General features: G+C 31.8%; 1 protein-coding gene across 1 annotated transcript; it reads right to left on the reverse strand.

Moving 5' to 3' along the window:
- Positions 1-106: 106 nt before the first annotated feature.
- Positions 107-23,175, reverse strand: LOC123680544 (ninein). Its single transcript, XM_045618489.1, has 5 exons — positions 22,963-23,175; positions 20,786-22,686; positions 15,991-16,226; positions 1,567-2,773; positions 107-1,343 (listed from the first exon to the last, which is right to left on the reverse strand). Exons 2-5 carry the CDS (start codon positions 22,674-22,676, stop codon positions 1,120-1,122), a joined length of 3,558 nt encoding a protein of 1,185 aa, XP_045474445.1. The 5' UTR covers positions 22,677-22,686; positions 22,963-23,175; the 3' UTR covers positions 107-1,119.
- Between the last annotated feature and the right edge of the window lie 1,431 nt (positions 23,176-24,606).

A 24,606-nucleotide genomic window follows, 5' to 3' on the forward strand; every position in this document is an offset into this window, starting at 1 on the left:
AAAACAATTATGGCGAAGAAGTAAAGTTAAATACATTTTCATTCAACTTTTTCAAGTGCTTATTACTAAGATGTTTGATAATCATAATATATACAAAAAAAATAACTTTTCAACTGTAAAATATTTATTTTATATATAATATGACACTTCTCTTGAAGAATAAAAGTTATTATTCAAATTAACAAAATCACTTAATATAAGTAATTCTTTGGAACCGCATAGATAGATAAATACTTAATAATATATAATTAAAAAAATATGAACAAGTAACATTTACACCTCGAATTAAATAACATATTCTGAATGAATTGTACACAAATGAAAGTGCATTTTATGAGTACTCTATAGTACATATAAGTGCAGATCCAAAAAGGAAAATCTCAAACTTGAAAAAATTTAAATATTAACTACAAGCAATCATTTCAAACGTTTCTTTACTCTGAAAAAGGTCTTAGGTTCAATTCTAGTTGAAAAGAAATTAATTGCACAAACATTGAGAATAATATGAATTTAAAGAAATAAAAAACCTATTGATACAAAACTTTCAAGTGAAAGTGATGTAGCTTTTTCAAAAATATAGTTTTTGATTATTATCACAACTTAATTGTTCCTAAAAGTTCAACTCACCTAGTGAAACATAGATTAGAGTGAAACTTTTTTTTAAATATGATTATCGAATTGAATATTCAAGATATCCAAACTATATACATCTATAACATTGGTAAGTACATTATTAATTTAATTCTCATTATCAGATACAGTTATGGAAATTTCCAAGATTTTTATATTATAAACGGATACCTCCAAGACCACACACCTTAAAATTAAAATAATTTTCAAATCCAGTTATTCAATTGGAATTGAGATTCCATAGAAACTGATGAGAAATGGTTAACAATAACTGATAAAATTAAAAGGGCCAAAATCAGTTGAAAGGTATGAACCTATTTTGAAAGCAGAGAACGAACAAAATTAATAAAATAATTGTAGCATATAAATGAATCTCTATTTTTTTCAAGAAACAGAGATTATTATCCATGGTGTATTGACATAATTATATGTAATTGAAGAAAGACTAGAGTGGCTAAGATATGTTATTCATTGAGCATACTACTTTGCCTAAAATGAATTACTAGTACTGCAATGGGCAAAAAAAGTGTTTTGCTGTTCAAGCCTTTGCACATTCGCAATAAGATATGAATTTTCAACATATAATTCTTTGACTAGTAAATCAGTTTTCATGAGTTTTTCAGATAGCTCCTTACATATTCGCATGTAACGCTCCATTTCTTCTTGTGATTGCTTGAGCATTAACTGAAATTCTTGTTGTTCATATCTGCTATCTGGAAGAAAAATATATCAAATTTATGCAGAGCTTTTTTTATGAACATGAAAATCGAATGAACAAAAGTATAGGTATGAGAAAAATGATCAAGATTATCCAATAATAAGCATCTTATGAAATAATTGAATAATACATGCCAACATATCAAATAGTAAAATATAAGTTAACCTGATTCCAATAATTTGTTTACATATTAACTTGACAATTGTTAAAAAACTCACCCCTGGCTTTCGTCTCCAGAAGGACACATTGTTTTCTTACAGTAGAGATCAAACTTCGACATCTTTGCTCTAAAAACAATTTCTTGTCCGCCAAATTTTGAATCATATTCAATAATGTGGGTATATGATTGTCTTTTGAATCAAGACTATTGCCTTTCGAACTTAATGCATGATTTTTTTTATACTGATTAGCATCTCGTTCGTGTTTTCTTGTTCTTTTTGGTCTGCAAGGTGCGCTCCTTTTTTCTATCGGACTCGAGCTAGTGGAGGGAAACAAAGAAGTTTGTATTTCATCTGAAACGTTTGGCCAACTCATAGTTTGCTTATCGCTGTCACAATTGTTTCCACTATCTGGAGTATCTTGTCGTTGACAACTGGATACTGGATTGAACCTAAGTATATGATCAGCAATCTTCAATTCATCAGGAATACAGTTTTCTGGTAGAAAGCTTGTTTGCTCCACTACAACGGCAGATAATTGCATCATTTTGTCAGCGGTAATAGTATACTCATTCAAGTTATCAACTTGCAATTCTGCATCTACAGTCTTTTTATTTTCCTTTTCTACAGTTAGCTCAGCCAGCTTCAACTGCAAGTACTCAATGTTTTCATCTTTTCTTGTAATTATATTTTCCATCTCTTCTTTATACTTCTCATACTCTTCTTCCAAATCTGTGAATTGTTGCTCTAAATTGTAACTTTCAACAATCGTTGGTAATTTTGAATCTTGAAGGACATATTGCTCTTCGTATTCACCCATTTTCTTGAATAGTTCAGAGAATTTCTCGTTATTTTGAGCTTGTTCTTGCTCAAAAATTTGTCTTTCTTCGTCCAATTTGTTTGCCCAATAATCTTCACATTTTTCGTATTCGTTCCTTAGTAAATCTATGCAATTCTCTAATTCCGTACATTTATTACTAAGTTCTTTGTTGTGCTCTTCCAGTTTTTTGTTTTCAGTTTGTAATTTCGTTGTTTCATCATCATCAGTAGCCGTACTGGCATCAGCAACTATATTTCTTTTTCCTTCAATTTTGTCAAGAAAGTTATCTTTCAATATCATCCTATTGATTTTTTCAATGATTTGATTGAAATCGACGTCCTTTGTCATAAGCTGCAGTTCTTTGCTTATTTCACTGATGCTGTTTTCTAGGTACTTCACACGGTTCTTCAGCTCAGAAACATTGTTCACATTTGCCCGAACCGTTTCCTGAAAACAAATATATATGAATTTTCGCAACTTTAAATTTACAATTGCAAATATTAATTTTGAAGGCTATGTAGAGTGGCCATCGTATTTACTGCTTGGTTGCCAATACCCTAAGCTCCGTTGACCGAAGGCAGTTGCAGTTATCCACACTTGATATCAATATAACAGCAGAATGGCAATTTAAGATTGACAGTTTACACAATGGTCTTGTCGTTTTTGTAATTTGGGAAAAATGGCAAATTTTATGCATTTTGAACAATATCTTGAACCTGGATGAGTGGTTATGGAATTCGAATCCAGATGTTGAGAGAAAAACTAAAAATCAAAAATCTATAACACAATTCCAAATTGAGATATCATGTTTTATATTTAAGGCATAATAATTTTTGCTTGAAATTTCTTTAAAAGACATTTCAATCCCGAGTTATGAATGAAAATACACCAGATATCAATGTCATGGAAACAATTGATAAGAAGAGTGAGAGCAGGCTTGTTTGATAGGGTATTTACTGTTTTAAGGAGGATTTCGCTTTTAAAAAAAATTGATGTTATACATGATGTAGGTAACATAGAAAAAATATTTCTCTCAGTTCCGACCTGTGCTATCGATGAAGTCACTAATTGTAAATATTAGACCTTATCCTATACTAGTTTCTGGAAATTTTCATGGAAATCCATAAAGGCGTTTAATGGATCAACGCACTATTTGGATATTCACAAGCCGTGTTTATTGTGAATTGAAATATACCCGATGTTCAATGGTACATAAAACATATACGAAGTGAGGAGTTTTGTCAATAGGCTTGTTTGATAGGGTTTCAATGAATTTTTAGAGGATAAATACGCTTTTTGAAAATTTCATGTAAAATATTATCAGTCCGGACCTGCGTTATCCACAATTCACTAAAAGGAATAAAAAGGAATGTTGAACTTAATTCTAAATTGATTTCTTGAAATTTTCATGGAAATCCCCATACGGTTGTTCAAGAGTTATGCCGATTGAAAATTTCCGATAAAATACTCAAACAGCATGTATCTCTCAAATGAACAATATTACGAACACTGATTTAGACTCCCCAAAATGTATTGCATAAGCAGTGAAAGCCTGTTCAGTTTTTCGTGAAGCACCCTGTATAAGTGATACCCCCTTTTGTCAGATTGCTAAAACCATGAAATGTATGTTCATTAACTTTTTCACTCAAAATTCTATAAGAATAACTTTAAATATGTTGCAGTTCAATTTACATTGGTATAAAAAATATCAGGCGATCAATTTGGACTAAGCAATAATTCTGGTACGAAGAATTATTGAGGAAAGTCCTCGATTTTCAATTTAAAAAGCAATTTATCGAATGCTTTTTTGAATTTGATATTTCTCACCCCTTGCGCCCCGCAGGGGGCGCTAATGCTAATATATATATGGATTGTGATACATCAAATGAAAGGTAATTTGATTACCTACTCAACGGTGCGAATGAAAGGAAAATTGGTTGCGCCGTTTTCTTATTAAAATATTACAAAATAATAAATTGGATATGGTTACTCGCTTTTTGAAATCAATGAGGTTCCTTTTCAAGGTTGGAAAATAATTTTAATGTATTAAATGTTCGAAGAGAACACTGTTGACTGCAACGTAACATTTTTATTGCAAGAATTTTAAAGTAAAATTTTATTTTCGTTCATTGATCATTGAATGACCTTTGATGCGATATAGCACAAGTAAAATTTTTCCAGAAGAAAAAAATTGTTGAGGGTTAAGAGTATAACCCCCAACTTCAAAACTGCATGCATTAAAAATCCATGGATTCATGTATTTCCCTCAATAATAATCAGTAAAAGAATAATGGTCTGATTGCAGTTACTCTCTAATTACAAATTGTAAATGATTTCCTAATTTTTTAATGAAAAACTGCACAACAAATTCTACTTTCAGCCAAATCGCTGAATGGGGGCGTAGGGGTGAGAAATATCAAATTCAAAAAAGCTTACGATAAATTACTTTTGAAATAAAAAATCAACGAGTGCGAGGATTTTCCTCAATAATTCTTCGTACAAGAATTATTGTTGAAAAATGTTGAAGTCTAAATATACAGGGTGTCCAATTCAGTTGAAAAAATAAGATGACAAGTTCCCATCATTCTTTTTCTAGCGGCCCTCCCTACGGAGATACGGCCTCCTAACCTAAATGACTGGAAGTCACTGGAAATCCATTTACTGGGATATATTTCAAACTACTCAACATAATTTAAACAATATTTGATATGATGAACAGTAGTAAGGACCTCTTAAAATACTACCCTTAAATTTAAATTAGCTCTTTTAGTTTACCAGGGGTGGACTAGGTTGTACATTTTAATGCATACATTTTCAACACCATGTATGATAAGGAGTAGAAAAAATAAATTTGGATAGCCGCTAGGAAAACAATGATGGGAACTTGTCATCTTTTTTATTTATCTGAATAAGAGAGATTTCCACATTTTCCCGGACACCCTGTATAGACGAAACGTAGACTCATTCCAAATTAGTCGCCTAATTCCAAAAGTCCTAACCCTGTAAATTAAACTGCAAACATGTTTACTCAAGGACGTGAAAACACCAAGAAATATGAAAGTAAAATATTTGAGAGCACTGATATTAGTTCCAACAAATTGGAATATTTAAAGATCAAATCATTCTCCATTTAAAATTGAACAGCTCACCCTAATGTCGACAGAAAAATTCACCTATAACTTCAAACAAAAAATATGAAAGTAAAATATTTGAGAGCACCGAAATTCGTTCCAAAAAATTGGGATATTTAAAGATCAAATCATTCTCTGTTTAAAATTGAACAACACTCACTATTGGCGACAGAAAAATTTACCTATAACTTCAAACGAAAAATATGAATGTAAAAATATTTGGGAGGACTGGTATTAGTTCCAACAAAATGGAATACTTAAAAGTCAAATCATGCTCTTTTGAATTGAGCAGCACTCACTATTGTCGACTGAAAAATTTATAACTTAAAAAAAAAATATGAAAGTAAAATATTTGGGAGCACTGAGATTAGTTCCAACAAATTTAAATAGTCAAGGACAAATCATACTCTTTAAAATTAAACAGCACTCACTACTGTCGGCAGATAAATTTACATATAACTTTAAACAAAAAATATGAAAGTAAAATATTTGGGAGCACTGAGATTAGTTCCAACAAATTTAAATAGTCAAGGCCAAATCATACTCTGTTTAATATTAAACAACAGTCCCTATTGTCGTCAGAAAAATTTACTTATAACTTCAAACAAAAAATATGAAAGTAAAATATTTGAGAGCACTGAAATTAGTTCCAACAAATTGGAATATTCAAGGCCAAATCATTCTCTATTTCAAATGGAACTGCACTCACTATTGTCGACTGAAAATTTATACCTTCAAACAAAAATTTGAAAAATATTTGATAGCACTGATATTAGTTCCAACAAATTGGAATATTTAAAGGCCAAATCATTCTCTATTTCGAATTGAAGTGCACTCACTATTGTCGACAGAAAAATGTATAAATCAATCAACACAAATTGTTACCAACAAAACAACTGCAAAACACAAACGTATAAATACGAATATCTCCGCAAATTCGACGTCGAGATCACGGACTGAGCTTATCAAATCATATAGCCAAAACGCCGACTAGACAGACGGACTTTACCTTCAAAAAGAACACGTCGGAATCGGCATTCCTGCAAACGCAACACACTAAATATAACGCCAACATCAATGGATATTTCCGCGAATGACAAAGCCCGCAATGAATAGCGTACCAGCAGAAATAACATTGCTTTCGAACTTTTCCCATCAGGCCGGGTAAATATTCATTAAGAACACCTACCCACAACTTTTGCCTTTTTAGGTACACGTCGAGCGATTATGCCAAGGCGTTTCAGCCTCTCAAAGACGCGTGATATCAAAGTTAGAATGGATTATTTGAGGAAAGCTATAGAGAAAATGATCCTTCGAAGGAATACAGGGTGATTCCTAACTACGGTACGAAACTTCAGAGAGTGATTTTTCAAGTATTGAGAAAGGAAGGTCTTACGAACAGTTGCTTCGTTTCAGATGTAGGTAGTTGAAGAGATGAAATTAAAAAAAAACGGTAGGTACCGGGTTTTTCACCATAATTCGACCCCCCCTTTAACTTTGTCACTATAAGAGGTACAAAAAAATGTTTTCTACAAAAGTTCCACGAAATCGACTAGTATTTTTTAAAATGATTTCACAAAACGAAATATATACACAGTGGGTAGCATATTGATTGCAACTTCATTTTTTCAAATGGAACACTCTGTATATTTTTCTATATTTGACTAGATCTTTTTCCCCTGACTTCGAATATATAACATATGTTTGGTCTATCTCTCTTCTTCTGAGTACCACAGAGTTTCAAATTTTAAGAACCAGCTGGAATGCTCAGTAATCAGTTTTCAAGTGGTAGGCTGGGATAACTCCATAATGCCCTTTTTTGAGTTATCTCGTTGGCATCGATATGAAATACGTTTTCCACTATAAATTGGAATTGGATGATTTGGATGCAACTCCATATATTCTCTCCTTGTAGCTTTATTATTTTTATTGTTCTTCACATAAAGTGAAAATATTTCAAATTTTTCTGCTTCTGTGTAGATAGTGCATATTCGATGAATAGTTTCATTCAATGACAAACGTATTTCATATATCGTTGCCAACGAGATAACTCAAAAAAGCCTTCTATTTGAAAACTGATTACTGAGCATTCCAGGTGGTTCTTAAAATTTGAAACGCTGTGGTACTCAGAATAAGAGAGATAAGCCAAACATATGTTATATATTCGAAATCAGGGGCAAAAGAGCTAGTCAAATATGGAAAAATATACATTTGAAAAAATGAAGTTGTGATCAATATGTTGCCCACTCTGTATATATTTATTTCGTTTTCTACTTTTGTAGAAAACATTTTTTTGTACCTCTTTTAGTAACAAAGTTAAAGGAGGGATCAAATTATGGTGAAAAACATAATTTATAAATTATCGTAAATAGTTTTATTGTAGTTTTTATTTTTCAGATTAAACAAGTACAACTTTCGGTCTCCTGTGTTTTCTTCATATCAAGCTTCGTTTCCGAGAAAAAATCCTTTTTTCGTGCTTGTTCAGTGTTCTCCAAAGTGTTCATTAAATGCAATAGAGAAATTTTTTCCTCTAAAACGAAGCAGATACGAAGAAAACACAAGAAAGCAAAAAGTTGTATTAGGTGCTGGATCTTAAAAATTTTAAAATCACAAAAAAGGCAGTGGCGTACTTTTTTACTCAATACTGTGAGACCTAATAATTCCAATTTAGTTAGGGCTAAATAAGCGCCTTGTTACTTTAAATATCTTCATCAATAATAGAGCACACTTTATTAGAGTAAGTGGTCCCCTGTCAAATTGGCTGAATTTTTGATATGTTTTAGTACAAGCCATTTCAAAGAAATTGATATTATTTTACAAAAAGGTGATCTTCTCGTTTGAGATTTCTTATTATTTCAATCTTTTGAGAGGTACTTAGTACTCGCCAACACCATTTACATTTTGCTTAGTGATCTCGAGCACTTTATGGAAAAGGGACTTAATGCGCTAGATATTCCAGAGCACATTTAAAAAGTGTTTAGTTCTCGGTGCTCAAAGAACTTCTCATACAGTTTCAAATATTGGTTCGGCTCTCAATATACAGGGTGTATCTGAATAACACCGAAAAAAAGTAAGGGGTGATTCTGTGATAAAAATTAAGGTAGGTATTTGGTATAAATTTTTTTGAAAAACCGCCCCCCGGAAAAATTACACCAAAAAAGTTTTTCTTTTTTATTTTCCATGTTTATTGAGCCTAAGACACTAAACTTGGTAAATATTATTTGTCAATGAAACTACACATTTCGGAATTTTTTCAACCCTGAAGTATGCTTAAAGGGGTTAAAATAATCAATACCTAAAACATATTTCGTTACAATTTTTTTTTAAATAAAAACATGGCTGAAAAGCCCAATTCATTCACATTTTCATCTCCACAAGTTTTTTCGAAAACTTGAGTATTTACGAGAAAAACAAATTTATTGCAAGCTCATGTTAAATATCATTTTATTGAACAAGAGCCAACCAAATTATGATTCTACTAGGCTAAGACTTTTACAGCTAAAACAATAGTGAACAAACAATGAACAAAAACCTCTACAATTATAATATTTATTGAATTTTTTTTGTAATCTTCGGAGGGGTATAACTTTTCCGGAGGGAGGTTTTTCAAAAATTGTTATACCTAATACCCCCCTTAATTTTCATCACAGAATCACGCCTTACATGTTTTCTCAACGAATTTTGTATTCAGTTCATTTCCTCTTGAACCCTTTCGTCGATTTGAGCAATTATTTTATTTAAATTGTAGCTTAATTTCTCGGTAACATAAATGTTCAAATGCCGTCCTCAGTTACTTTGTTTTTTATTATACAGGGTGTCCCGGGAAGAATGCGACAAACAGATACCATAAACTTCAAAATTTGATATTCGGTCGATTAGTTGAAGAGTTATTGAACTGTGTAATTTCACTGATCAGATAATCATCACCCTGTATATTCCAAACGAAGGAACTCAGGCCATTGAAACCTCTTAATACGAATCCTCCATGATGACCTTCATTCATGGTATCCGTTTGTCGCATTCTTCCTGGGACAACCTGTATACGAAGGTTAACAAAAAAATAAAATTAAGGTTTTATAGAACACCCTATGGAGTGAATTGTTGATGCACATTTGCCCTTTTCAGTAATTGGGGTATCTTAATTTTGCGAGAAATTACCGCACTTTGAGTGGTTTCAGTACACCGAAAAAATGTGTTAATTGTATTGAAGAATAGCAATAATCATTTAGATGTCATTGATACAATGAAACTTCATTAATTAGATAGAATAACTTTGTTCATTAGATGTGTTAAGTTGTACATTAACTACTTTGGACAATTTTAATTAACATCAACACATTATTGATACAACCGACAGAATAATGAACCGAAGACAGCAATGGTAAAATTTTTATTGGTTTAACGGAAGTTGTTACTTCATTCAATGACATCAAATCATGAATATAATGAACTACTTTTCATTATAAATATAAAAAATTTGACAACTTTGTGTCTATTCCTACGCAATAAAATATCTTGATGATATATTTGGTTTATTTTTGTCTTGAAATATAATTCCAATTCTAAAAATGGCAAAATTAATAATCAACAAAAAAAAATCAAATCAACTAAAACTGTATAAATTGAGTAAACGGTTAACAAATTGAATATAAATTAACATAAAGACAGACGTACGTTTCGGAATTTTTGTATTTACAAATACAATTTGTCCTCATCAGTGCTTTATAGTTCAACAAAATTACTGAATTTACCAACTCACCATTTTTATATCTATTTCACAAAAATTGCAATTGAGGAACTTCTTACTAACTAAACCACAGATAACAGAGTAGAATAGATCGGACACTAAACGATACTGTTTCTCTAGTAAGGATTCACAGAGAAAGTGATAGGTACTTCAGGTAGTCATAGATTTCTTTCTTGTTATTCTAAGAACTACATATACAAAACGACATTTACAATTGAAATAACAAATTTAGTAGAAATTTTAAATTTATCCTTTAGTTGGTAATCACTCTTAATCAATAAATGATTACTTCAAATTATGAAGGTTTAATGAGTCGACTTTTAGAATATAGATGAATATTAATGTTCTAAGTGCCTACTTGATGAAGGATATTCAATAAAAATATCAAAAAATTGACAACTTTGTATCTATTCCTTCACAATAATATATCTTGAAGATATATTTTGTTTATTTATGTCTTGGAATATAATTCCAATTCTAAAAATGACAAAATTAATAATCAACCAAAATAAGACTTTTCATTGTATAAATGAAAAATAACAAATTAATTCATCAAAACATATATAATCACCTTTTTTATACTGGTTATTCACACTTTTGATTTAGTGTATTAATTGAAATTAACTCGAGGATCTTTGTCATTCAACACATCAATTTCTCATTAAACAACGGTACCATATGAAGTGTTCTGAATTAATTCAAAATAGGGATGTTGCGTCATATAATGAAATCAAATTAATTTAGATTTTTCACATTAAAGGCCGTTTTTGAAATACTAAAATAGCATTTTCATCATCTTATTTCTCGAATTCAATTTAATTAGAATTGATTTAAATTGTGTTGATTCTTATCGACTAGCACGTGACTGCGAACGCCAATCACGGCAATTTGACGAAATAGCCATAAAACGTTTAGAACATGGACAAACTAATCTTATAGAACTAATTTTTTTATGGTTTAGAACGTCAGATGATATAATCAAACCGACTTGATTGTTAATATCAGCAGATATCAGTTCAGTTTGACAGACCATTAGCACGTGGTTACCATAGATAAACTAGTTGTTTGTCTATGGTGGTGACTCTATAATGCAGTGACGCCACCATAATACTGTGACAGAATGGAGCGTTTCAGCGGGAATTTTGAAAACTTTTTTTATTTACGTAACTTTTATTGGTACTTTCTATATTTTTCCAAGAATTTTTTTTCTCGTTTTTATATAGGACTTATGTACAAATTAAAAGCAATTTCAAAATAAAGGCAACATCTCTATACGCTCTATTAGTGTGACGACACACACCGCCATTTTTGGTTCTCCTGTCAGTGTTCGGAATCCAAACAAATAAATTGTCATTCAAATTAGTACGATGTCGTTGAAAGAATTGACTTATTTTCATAAATAAGAGTATTTGAGGAACGATTTCAGTATTAATTGATAAACAGAAGGAACGAGGTTAATACCAGTAAGTTTGAATCCTGTATCATTCCCCAGATTTTGTAAAAAGCCGTGTTTATTAGTTGAACTTCAAGTTCGAACTTACTGACATTGATATCGTTCCTTCGTCTATCAATTGAAAGAATGAATGACAATTTGTTTGTTTGGATTCCGAACACTGACAGGAGAACTAAAATGGCGGTGTGTGACGTCATCACTAATAGAGCATATTAGATATCGCAATAAATAAAAAGAGGAAATGTTCCGAAAATATGAGGCGACATCTGTGTTTTCGTAAACGACCTCGTCTGTCAACGAATAACTACACGAGGTATAACCTAACCTCACTTTTAATTTTTTTTGTTCACCCCCGTATTTAACAAAAAAAGTAACTGTGGACGACATAAAAACAGTTATGTTCCTGAGGAATCAAGCTATAACAAAAAAATATATATATATAATTGCTAAAATCGGTCAAAGGGTTCAAGAGAAAATGAACTAAAAACTTTTTTGACGGTGTATATAGTTCCGAGTAATGACAGTCGAAATAGCTCAGGCTACTACTTAATTAATATCTAATTATTTTTTACCTTTGAAGAATAAACACAAGTTAACTAGACACTGAGAAGTAATTTCCAATTAAATTGAAATCCAATAAATAATGACTACTGATCTCACATAGATGTTACGCTATCAATGGTACATTTAACGGTCAACTTCTACTACGATACTAGTATTATTCGTAACGTGCTAATTTCTCTAGATACCTACTCAGTTTCTGCGAATTATGTATATGCGGAAGGAAGCCGGGACTGCATGGTACTATGTCCAAAAACTCTCGGTTGCGTTCCAATCTTTCATTTGTGACGAGAACGTTGTTACGTGACTCAATTCCAAAGGAAATCAATGAATTTAGAAAAAAGCGTTTATATCACGCTTCAAGATATTCGGTAACGAGTTGTTCAACTATATTTATGAGATTCGCTAATTTTGAACATTTCAATATTAGTATAGTCGGTATACACTGTGTCCGTAAAGTATGGAACAAATTCATTTTTAGCTAAACAGACCATTTTAAGAAATAATCCTGAAACACGTCGATTTTTTATTTTAATTTACCGTATTTTAAAATAATAATAATCTAATATACAGGATGAATTACTTTCGAGTAATGACGTCACCGTAATTTTTTTTTAAATGGAACACCCCCATTTTGTCTCAATTTTTCGATTACTCTAGCTGAACTGATTCCAAAAATGTATCATTTGTTGATTCCAATTGGTACAGGATGGACAAAAATACAATAGTTTTGTGTGCTCATAAAGTAACGCGTAACATTCTTTATTGGTTAAACTAACAACATTATTAAATTATTTGTTGAATTTTATTTATCAAAAATACTTATTGTCGCGGCAATAAACAAATAATGACATTTCACAAAAAACTAGACGACTATGTTCTTTTTAAATTGATAAATAATTTCTTTCATATTCTATCTGCTAGATCACAAGTACACATGTTTGGAAACAGCTCATTTTTATTAATCTAAAAATGTAACAAACTACAGAGTGTTACATTCAAACCAATTGCCGCTAGACAATAAGTATTTTTGATAATATTGTTACTTCAACTAATAAAGAATGTTACGTTACTTTTACCTTATGAGGACACACAAAACTATTGTATTTTTGTCCACCCTGTACCAGGCCATCGTTAATGGCACACCTTCCTCTTAACATTGAAATAAACATTGTTGATTTCTCTAAAAATACGCTCGTATTTTTTTAATATCAGAATGAAAACTTTTATCGGAATACCCTACAGTGACTTGATGAACCATAGTGGCGACACGCGTGGACTCGTTTTTAATTGGTCAAACCTTGATATGGCGGCTTTTTGAATACATTCTTCGTTTACCTGATTTTTGGTATTTATTCAAAATGTAAGGCCCATTTTATGAAGTCACTGTAGTAGTCTTCAATTGAATAAATTTGTTCTATGTATATACAATCAAATACTATCAGGCTCAATAATTTTAATTTTGACAAAGTTCTGTTTTGTATTCTCAATTTTTTTTTCAGGCTTAATTTGAACGAATTGTCGCAACTGTGTTTTATTAAGTCACTGTAGAATACCCTTTATATCCGCTAGCTCTGTAAATTTTCAGTTGAAACTTGTAATCATACTCGATTCTACTTAGCCTTTCTTGAGAACTTTTTTCATAGTAAGAATTGATATTTGAAATCTGACAGGACAGATAAAGGACTTGGGAGATTAACTTCCGTTTATCCTGGTCAAAAAGTTCCTCATTTTCCCTCCATGACAGCCACAATCCTTCAGTAAACAGATATTGATTCGAGAATAAACATTCAACCGTATCATTATGGACGCAATATCCTAAAAAATTAAACGTATAGACTGATTAATTTGGGAAAATAATGTTGTAGGATCTTCTGTACTTGATCATTGATGGCAACTTAAATGAGGAGTAATTAAAGTTGAAGGATCTTCTGTATTTTATGGTAGCTTAAAAGGGCCAAAATATTTGGAGATACTACAAGACGTCCAACTGTACGGAACTTGAATGACGATTTCGAAGAAATTTGGTTCCAGCAAGATGAAAGTTCTGCTCATGAGCAGGTCCAGTTCAGGAATTTTTGAACAGAACTTTTCTTGGACAGCCCATTTGCAATAAAGGATGAGCCACGGTCGACAAACGGAAGGTTCGATTTTATTGAAAATTGTTGTATTAGAAACACCGCAGCAGTGTATCCCCCAAAAAAACCAAATTTTCAATAAAACCGTACCTTCCGTTCGTCGTAAAAGTCTTGGGCACCATCGAAAGCGGCACACCCTGTATACCTCCGTATTTAAATAAGTTATGAAGGTGCATTGTAACCATTTTGATATTTGCATGAAAGGCGCACATTTTTCCTCTATGAATGTTCAAACTTTCATAAAATAAAATATTTTATGATGAATTTTTGAAGTTGCGATTTTTTTTTATAAATAATGATACATCTATTCATACGGTTTTCTGCATTTTTACATGTATGTTCTATGAAGAATATTTTACGACGAGAAAACTAATGAATTTGATTTATTTGTAATAGATTAGATGTTTTTATGCCCTTGATCAAACATGTTTAAACGAAGTTTAATTTACAGGTCCTAACCCTGTGAATTGAATTTCAAATTTCATTTGTAATCTAGATACACAGAAATAAAACGTGGTGAGCTAGAAATTATTCCGCAGGCTATAGATTTTTTCAGAGCGCCCAATAACTTTTCTCTGAGGAATTTCAGGATTTTCTATTAATTCTGGACGAGCCTGTATATACGAGTTGTGATTCAATATTATATTATTATATATATATATATATATATATTCTTTCAGTTTATCTGGATGGAAGATTCTGATGATACGATCCTCCTGAAATACGACATGAACAATATAGTAATTTTATTCGATTTTTGAATTTTATACATTCCTAAACGTAAATTAGGAAAATTCAATTTTTTCTCGAACGATTCCAAGGTTTTGTTTGAAAATAATAAACCAAAACCAATCATCCTGGTTGAAGAAAATTTAGCAATGATTTTATGTACTTTTGTAAACTGGCACCATCATAAGCAAAATCTGGATCTTGAAATAAGTCAGATTTGAATCAGATGGAACTTTCCAATTTTTTAGGTAAGCTTGGTCTGCTTTTTTCACCAATCCAGTATCTGATTGAAATTTTATATTCTATTTTTCAAGAATTTTTTTCACATTTGAGTGTTTTAATTAACTTTCTATGAAGCAGAGGAGAATTGATATATAAATAGTGAGAATTGACCAAAAGAATGAAAAAAAAAATTATTTAAATGTTTGAAACTAGCACTTGATTTGAAACGAAAAAAAACTAATTTTTGCAATGTAGAAGCTTCCCCATAAATAAAACAAAAATAAATTATGAAAAATTTATTCAGAAATAAACATTCGTACAAAAAAATATAAATATGGAGAAGCTTCAGAATACAAAATTATACCTAACAAGAAAAATTAAGTATTTTTTCATCGAATTGAATCACAGGAAAAATTGCACTGAGCGAACTGGTTTTGTACATCAATAACAAATCATTCCATAGCTTCTCCAATGCAATTCTAAAGAACAAATACAAATAAAAAATATAGACTACCAAGCAATAAAAAAAATCACAATCTAGTCGAGATCTAAAAACACCAAAAAATACTAAAAAAATAAAACTGTAACTATAAATAAATAAATATTGTCGAATACAAGCCCAACCAGCTACTCATCATGCTGAAACCATAACTAATATAAATTATTTAAAAAGTTAAACTTACCAAATCATCATCTCTGGGAAGTGCTATGTCGTTATGTTGTAAAATTTGTTCCAACAGGATGATCTTAGCCTGCAACCACTTCACTTCATTTTTATTCGATGTAGGTGAACAGTAGGAAGAGTTATCTGAAGATTCGTGTTCTGTGCTGAATCCACTCTCACTAGAGGTAGGCCTTTCTTCTGATGTACAAGGTAGTTTGCGTATTTTACCCAGTCTAGGACTGCTCAAGCCGAGATCTGGAATGAAAAAATAAATTATTATTATGAGAATGAAGTGAGTTCCAAATGAAAAACCCTAAGTATTTTACAATAAGGTTTATTACTTTCCCTTTCAACGCAAATTATTTGAAGAAATAAAAATTTTAATGAATACCCAGTGGCGTGATTTGAAAACGGGGTCATACTTTCCGAATCCAGAATAAAAATTTCAAAAATCCGAAACTGTAAGAGGATTTTCGGGTAAATTAGATTATATTTGAAGTCATCCTAGGAAGACACATTTTCAATTTCATGATTGGATTGTGCTAAGCGACTATAAAAAAGTGATAAATTATGTGCTTCATCTCGAGCTGAATAAAGATAAAGTTTTGAGGTTGAATGAATCGCAAGAGAGTCTAAGGTGTAAGAGTTCTGACTGCTCATTCCATCAAGCCCCAATTTCTTTGGAGACCAGAGAACTGTAGGATGCAATTGGCGCATCAATGAGCCAGCGCTCGAAAGATCCAAATTCCACCTATATATTTTGCTTGAATATTCTTATGGCTCTGACAGCGCCTTATCGAAGGCCCTGTTTTATATTGAATTTTCAGATTGCATGGAATAAATGAACCTAAGTCTGTTCGAAGTTTCATATGCTTTCTGAGAAATTACGAGTTTTCATAAATTGGTGGGTCTTTGGAAAAACCTAGTAACTTGGACATATATGAATATATATTCAATTAAACGAGATTTTGAAAGTAAATAGTAGAACAATGGAAGTACGTTTTGATAATCACTGAGAACTCTACTGGGTGTTAAATTAAATTCATTGATAACTTATTCAAACGTTATTATTTGGCTTATTCCAAATGGAAAATGTATATAAAATAATGAAATTTGATCGAATTAGGCAGGAAAAACCTCAATCATTTTTCGAAGATATTACAATTTGCTACCTATTAAAAAAATTAAATACAGCATATGCTACTTGGAATAAACCGGATATCAACTGAATGAACTGTCTCATTACGAACACCCTGTAGTTCCCATAATGATTATCAAAGAGTCAGTACTTGCCTTCGTTCTCCTGATATTCACTTTCAAAATCTCATTTAAAAAAATTAATTAATTTCGATCTTCAAGTTTTTCCAAAGGCCTTCTAATTTATGAACAATCTAAATATCTCAAAACAGTAAGTTTTAAGCATATGAAATATGAAAACAAGAATAACATGATACGTCAACACAACATCATTTTGAAAACATGAAAAGCGTAAAACAATAACAAATACAGGTAAAAAAGTTGTGAGACTTTTGATATTTGGTACTACACAGAATCATTCTTTCTTAATCTCACCCAAAATTATACAGAGAACTATTCACAGGCGAGATTTTACCAGCGAAAATCTGGGAGACAATTTCCGAAGATTCTAGAGCCACAGAATGGGTTATAAGACTGAAATGTGGTAGACCTTCCAGTTAAAAATAAACCATTTTGTCGGCTGAAAGGGATACAGGATGCTGTCTATATATCTTAAGAAATATATGTCGTTAATGAACCTTCCGGCCTCATAGAGAAGGGTAGAAGAACCTCTAAATGGAAACATGAGTGGAAATCCAGTTGGCCTCATCGAAGATAGTGAAAAATCCCCCAAAGCAGAAAAAACCTTATATGTAATTCGAACACGATGAAATGCATATGGAATACAATAATCCAATTTCAATAAAAAATAAAACAACAATTCTGAACAAACACACACAAAAGATTACTGATATTGATATTATGTATTAATGTCAAGTTGGCTTTTTATCGTTTTGATATTAAAAGACCTTTTTTTTGTTTATGTCACTTTTTTAAACTTTTTTTGCTGAAAAGTTTTCATTCACAATGTACATTTGTTAAAATAAACGCAGTATTCTGTATCATTTTCATCCAAGAAAATGGTTCATAACTATAACAATGGGATTTATGTAGACCTTTCTTTATTGCTAACAGATTAAGTTTTCCTCGTGTCTTTATTTTCGGTTGTTTCTTGTGTACTCGGAAAAACATGAAATCACGGAAAATGCACAATTCAAGGCTTTGTATTCCACGCCCTTGATTTCTTATCAACATGTGAGGCATCGAAGAAATTCAGCTTCATAAAGGGTTTTCCTTCAAGAGGGATTACCACCACGTGGTTTTCCGCGTATCAGTCAAACATTAGGTACTCATTCATTTCCCCTCTGGCGCTCCTGCGATGACCAAACTTTGTACGGTGTACGAAGTTGTACATTCACTTCATCTTCGTTCTTTTTTCGAAGCAAATAAGTAGAAGCAGCACTGTACGACGACTTTCACGAAATAATAATTTTACCTCTTTTGTTATGATTTTTGGTAGTTTTTTTCAGGAATATTTCAATAGTTTATTCCAACACAAGTTGTAGAATGGGCTCCTATTCCAACACGAATGCGAAATTCGAAAAGGAGCGACGAAGGAGCGAGTTTTCGAACGCAAGAGTGTTGGAATTCCTTCTGCAACGAGTATTAGACGATATTTTCTCTATTTCAGTAAAGTGAAATATTGTCGAAATTCAATGAATAATTCAGATTATTTATCCTAGTGACTTTTGTATTGTATCTTGGCAGTTGGTGTTACGAAAATTGCAAGATTACGGAATTTGAATATGAATCGTACGTTTCGAATTTTGAAATGATTTACAATTACGCATTAAATTCGTGAATTATGTCTGACGAAATCGATTTAACACCACCAGAAAGAAGAGAATTTGCGAATAATATTGCACATCATTTCATTATATCCGAGATTATATCCAAATTATATTATATTGACAATTTTTGACGTTTGTTGAAATTTTATAGGATTGTCAGTCAGTATAGACAACCAGAAAACGAAAAATATATCTGAAAACGATGCTGTAATGAGTTCATTACAGCACTGTTTTTAGAACTGTAATGAACTCATTACGATACTGAAATAGAGAAAAATATATCAGTGCTTTGTACAGGATGGGCAAATAAGAGTGGTAAGCGGCTAAATCTAAGATCCACTCATCGTAAAGACTTGCGGCAAAAATTTTTACCACAAGAGAACACATTGGAAATTGTTTTGAAGTTCATACCTCTACCGCTAGGGGGCGTAATAGCTATCGCCGAGTAGAAAAATGAATTTTACTCGAAAATGTTTCATATAATGTTGAAGGAAAAAATCATCAATGTAATCCTTGGAAAATTCTATATCTTTTTGATTTGTCATTTTCGAATTTACAACATCAAATAAGAGTAGGGGAAAGGGAGAAATCTGACTGATTGAAATGCCTGAAACTTCAGTTTGGCTCAACATTTTTGAGCAAATTAGATCTCGTCTAAGAGATAATATCTTGTTGATTGAGGACAAAATATACTCATGATAAATTTGTTTTTGTTGCTTTCGATAGGGGGCGCTAAGTCAGAAGTTCATTGTTTTGTTCATTTTACTCCGAAATTTCAAATGTAATGATAGGATTTTCTTAACAGAATCAGAAGTTCCATCAAATTTGCATAAAAAAACCTGCAGGTCGCAAAACGATAGCTTCAGGCGTTCTGAAGTTATGGCCGAAAAAAGATATTCTTCAACTGACGCACTGAAAAACTGAATTCTGTTTCTGTTAAGAAAATCCTATCATTACATTTGAAATTTCGGAGTAAAATGAACAAAACAATGAACTTCTGACTTAGCGCCCCCTATCAAAAGCAGCAAAAATAAATAGTATAGTCAAGTGTTTTTATTTATTTTCTTTTATTAATATTGAAAGTATGTTTCACGAAGAGATATGCGTGGAATCAATTTCGAAATAAAAAGGTTTGAATTTTCTCAAAAAGTTAATTTTTGATACTAATTTTTGCATGTTACAACACTCAGTAAGTGCTGACGGTTTTAGAAAGAAGAACAGTTGAATAGAAAGCATTAAAATTCAAAATCTCAGATGATAACATCAAATATTGTCACGAAAGAAATAAAAACAAGACGGTATTTTAAAAAAGTTATAAAAAATATGAATGCTTTCGTTTGCTTCTCTTTTGAAAAAAGGTAAAAATTAGACTTGCAATTACGACATTCCTCCAAAATGTGTAAAAAATATAGATTTCGAAGTCTAAAGGAAAAAATTCAATAATTTGAGTACTGCCTCGAAAATATAAAAATTACATGAAATGTTTAAAAGGGTCGTATGAGGTGAACAAACCCAGAAAATTTAATGTCACACATTGTATATGCCAACAAACCTCTCGCTGGGAGGAGTGTGGATGGAATTCAACTGTTTTGTTATCGCTGATGGTATCTCTAAATGCTATTAATTAGCTTAACATGAAGAAGATTATAACAAGTTATTTCTTTTATTTTTTCTTTTAGAACTATTGTGTGAAGTAGATAAACATAATCAAGGTTATTGTTATGGTTTTCCACTACCACATACACTTTTAATTGAGTTAGAAAATATCTTTTATCCTGGGCTTTCAGTCCCAAACCGAATGAGAACACTAATTATCGTCTCTAATGATCAAATAACTCATGTAAAAAAAAGAAAAAACTTAAATAAATATATTAAAAATCTACTTACCAGAAGTATATAAGCTGAAATCTTCAGATGGAAACTCATCATTTCTTCTTTTTGCACCAGAACCACATAACACTGACAAATTATTCTCCGCATTTTCCATTGATTCATCTAAAGTACTGCAAGCAACATTACTAGCTTCACTTTTTTCGGTAGTTCTCAACAAAGAAATTTCTGAATTCAAAGCTTCTATTTCAGCACCCATTTCATCACTCTGATCTCTTAATTGTCCATTTTCAATTTCTAATTGATTCAACTTTTCCAACAAAGGCTTGATATTTTCATGATCTAGTTCATTATATCTCCGACATTCATTTTCCAAAATAATAACTTGCTCTTGAAGCATTTCCTTTGCTTCATGCAAATCTGCAATCTTACAACTCAATTGACTATTTTCACTTTCCACTGTAGATAAATATTTTTTAGCAGTTGAAAGATCATTTTTTAATTTAGAGGACTCTTGCTCAAGAGTAGAAATTTTCTGCTCAAGTGAATAGTTAAATTCTCTCATTTCTTCTTTTTCTTCAGAAAATTTTTTTGATAAATTCTTTAAAATTTCGCTGTGTCTTTGCTCCAAAAGTTTCACTTGAGCTCTAGTATTTTCTTGTATTTTCATATGATGATCATCGACATCTTGGGCCAGTAAGGTAGCTCTATTGTTAGCTTCAACAATATCATTTTTGAGCTTGTCTTTTTCTTCATTTAACTGATCCATTATTTGTTTCAAGCACTTTATTTCTGACTGGTACAAGGTAAGATTCGCCTGAAGCAAAGAGATATGTGGATTATTATAATTTCTTTCGTTAGATTCATGGATTGTTTTTAATCCAGTATCTAAAACAGATGCTAGTTCAACTATGTTAATATGCCTCGAATTGAAACCCAAATCATGTAACAATTCTTTTGGTGCAGTAATGCCAACCGATTCCCACATATCTATTATTGTGTCAGAATTTATTATTCCATTACCATCTGGACCTAGGGAAATATATTGGAAAGTTTGAGAATCAGGGAATGAACTAGTAACTGAAATAATAGATTGGTGATTGCGAATTGTAGATTCCGAGTTGTCGAGAACATCAGCCCAAGTTTCATCATGCTTTAGAACCTCTAGTAACTCTTGAAAACTGATTTTTTGATTATACTCCAAATTTGACTCATGAGACAACTGTCTTATAACAGCACTAGCCAAATTGTGGAGACCTATTGCATCACACACTAAAATCAACTCAGATTGATTCAAATAACCATCTTTTCCTACTCCTAAACTATTCCATGCTTTTCTTAACATTTCCTCAGTATAAATTGGATCACTTTCACCCGACAATGAATTAGGATTTGAAAAATCTCTTTGAAATGGATTGAAGCCTTCAGAAGATGGTAAAGAGATACATCTCTTAAGTTTAAAGTTTGTTTTTCTTTTTTTTGAATGAGATACTTCTGAATTTGATCTTTGTACTGTGCTGTCCTTATTCACTTTGACAGCGATATTTAAAAAATTTAAATCATTTTGTTCATCTAAGTTGAGGTCCGCTTTAGGACGAGATCTCCTTCCATATTTTTTGGATCCATAGATATATTTAGGCGAAACTTCTCTTTCAGGAGAACTTTTGGTTTCATTTTCATTGAATTGCTCGCTAGTACTGTGGTTATTTTGCATGTTGTCTAAAAGTGTCAATAATGCATCTTTGAATTCCATAAATTTTACACGAGATTTGGATGGTTCATTCAGTAGATTACTTATAAGCTCTATACCCTGCTCTTGTAATTGCAGTGTTTGACACAGCTCCTTCAATCCCTGCTCATCCAAGCTTCCAACTTGGTTATAATCATATCTATTGAATACTGCAAGAAGCTGTTGTTCATAGGGATCTAATGGTAATGGGTTCATCATATTGATAAATCTGAAAAAAATACAAGTAGAAGTATTCATAGATATTATCTTGGGGTCTTCATTAATAGTATGAATTTGGGCTGTATATATAACTTAATTGATATGGGTAATTCACTTTAGGATTGAAAAGTAAGTCTTCTTTACCCAATATTTTCGTCGTTCAAGTTGATCGAAATGAATAAATATTCAAAATAATTAATTCATAGTAGAAATAATGAATCAAAACAAGTCACAAATGAACATAATATTTGTCATATTCTACATTCAATATTGCTACAAAACATACCTAGTGCCCCACTGAGATTAGATCCTCACATTTCTTGGAAAAACAATAATAAATAGTGTCGAACCTCTTCAATAAGCACGAAAACGTTAGGTCACCTAATTAAATATCATAAAGCAAAATTGGGACCAAGGAACCAAACATTAAACGTCACGTTGAATTTCATCTGTCTCGTCTGTCAGTTCAACCCAATGTTGCCAATACGGAATACATACATCATAGAATAATCTAATCAGATCGATCCACGATTCAAAGGTAGGCATCCGTAAATACACAAAATAGTGAATGGGTAAAGTCAGCTGCTCTTCATGTGAATATTAAATAGAAAAAAGTGGTCAACAAAGAAAAAAACATTTTTACACTTGAATCTACCATTATTCACCAGTTAAGATTGCTCTAAATCTCTTACGGTAATTAATTTCTACGATCTGTAATGTATCATATACAGGGTGTCTTATTTGAAAGTGTCCACCCTCAATAACTCCACAACGAATCAGAATTTGTGAAAACACTCAGACAGGTCGATTTTTTATGACAGGGGGATATGATCTGGGATACAAAGCTTGTTTCTACTAGCAACCTCCTGGAGAGGGTTGCAACTCCATCAGGAATTCGAATAGGGAAAGTGAGAATTTTTGTAGCACAAATTTTACAGGATGTTTTTTATGGAATTATGGTACCGATAAAGCTAAATGAAACAGATTTATGCTAATTGATCGTATAAATTCTATTGAAAGAAAAATATTTTTAAGAAACAGTATTAGTAAAAATTTACCACAAATCTAAAATTTCTCACCATTACATTGTATGCAGCGATTAAACCGTGATGATCTTTTGTTCGAAGACGATGCAAAAACAGACAATAAGGTGATCAAAAAGTATTAAATGCCTTTTATCTCTGATGCTTATCAGAATCTTCACTGCCAGGTATAGGCAATACGCGCAAATACCATATGTTCGCCTGTTTCTGCTTCTGATCTACAGAAACAGCCGAACACATGGTATACAAGTGTCCAGATCTGGCTGGCCTAAGAACCATTCATATGGGGAAGCCGGTCCAGGATACACAAGAGGTAATGGCCAAGGCCCCTAAGAAGGTCATCAGTTTTATTAACGTCATTGACGACCTCATTGGGTTTCCATGAATGAGTAGAGTAGAGAACAAAAGTTAACTAGAGTTAATGACATCTTTTTTACGTTTGGGACCTTTGGAGATGGGAACCTTTTGTGATGGTTTTTTGGAAGGAGCCAAATTCTGCATATTCGAAAATTTCCTTGAAATTTCACATCGAAAAGACTACCTATTAAAAACTGTTTACGACTTCTAATAAGGTTAGATCAAAAATGAATCTTTGGTAAAGGGTTGTATCTGTAGGTAAAGGTTTTCAAAATGAGCACATAGAACTGTAGTTTTGTTTTTTATTCTCAATTTTCAAGATTCGTTTCAGAGGGTTCACGGATACTATGGAACTGTTGGGAGGGACATCACTTCTAGCCAAAATGTGAGAGCTCAGATTTTTTGGTCACGTGATATGATGCGTGACCACATGATGACCACAGTGTGATAACATGAGGTACCGTCATTGGCTCTAGGTAGTTCATTACATTTAAAATACTTATTCTAAATGCATAATAATTATTCATTTA

This window comes from Harmonia axyridis, chromosome 5, assembly GCF_914767665.1.
Source record: "Harmonia axyridis chromosome 5, icHarAxyr1.1, whole genome shotgun sequence".
Lineage (NCBI taxonomy): Eukaryota > Metazoa > Arthropoda > Insecta > Coleoptera > Coccinellidae > Harmonia > Harmonia axyridis.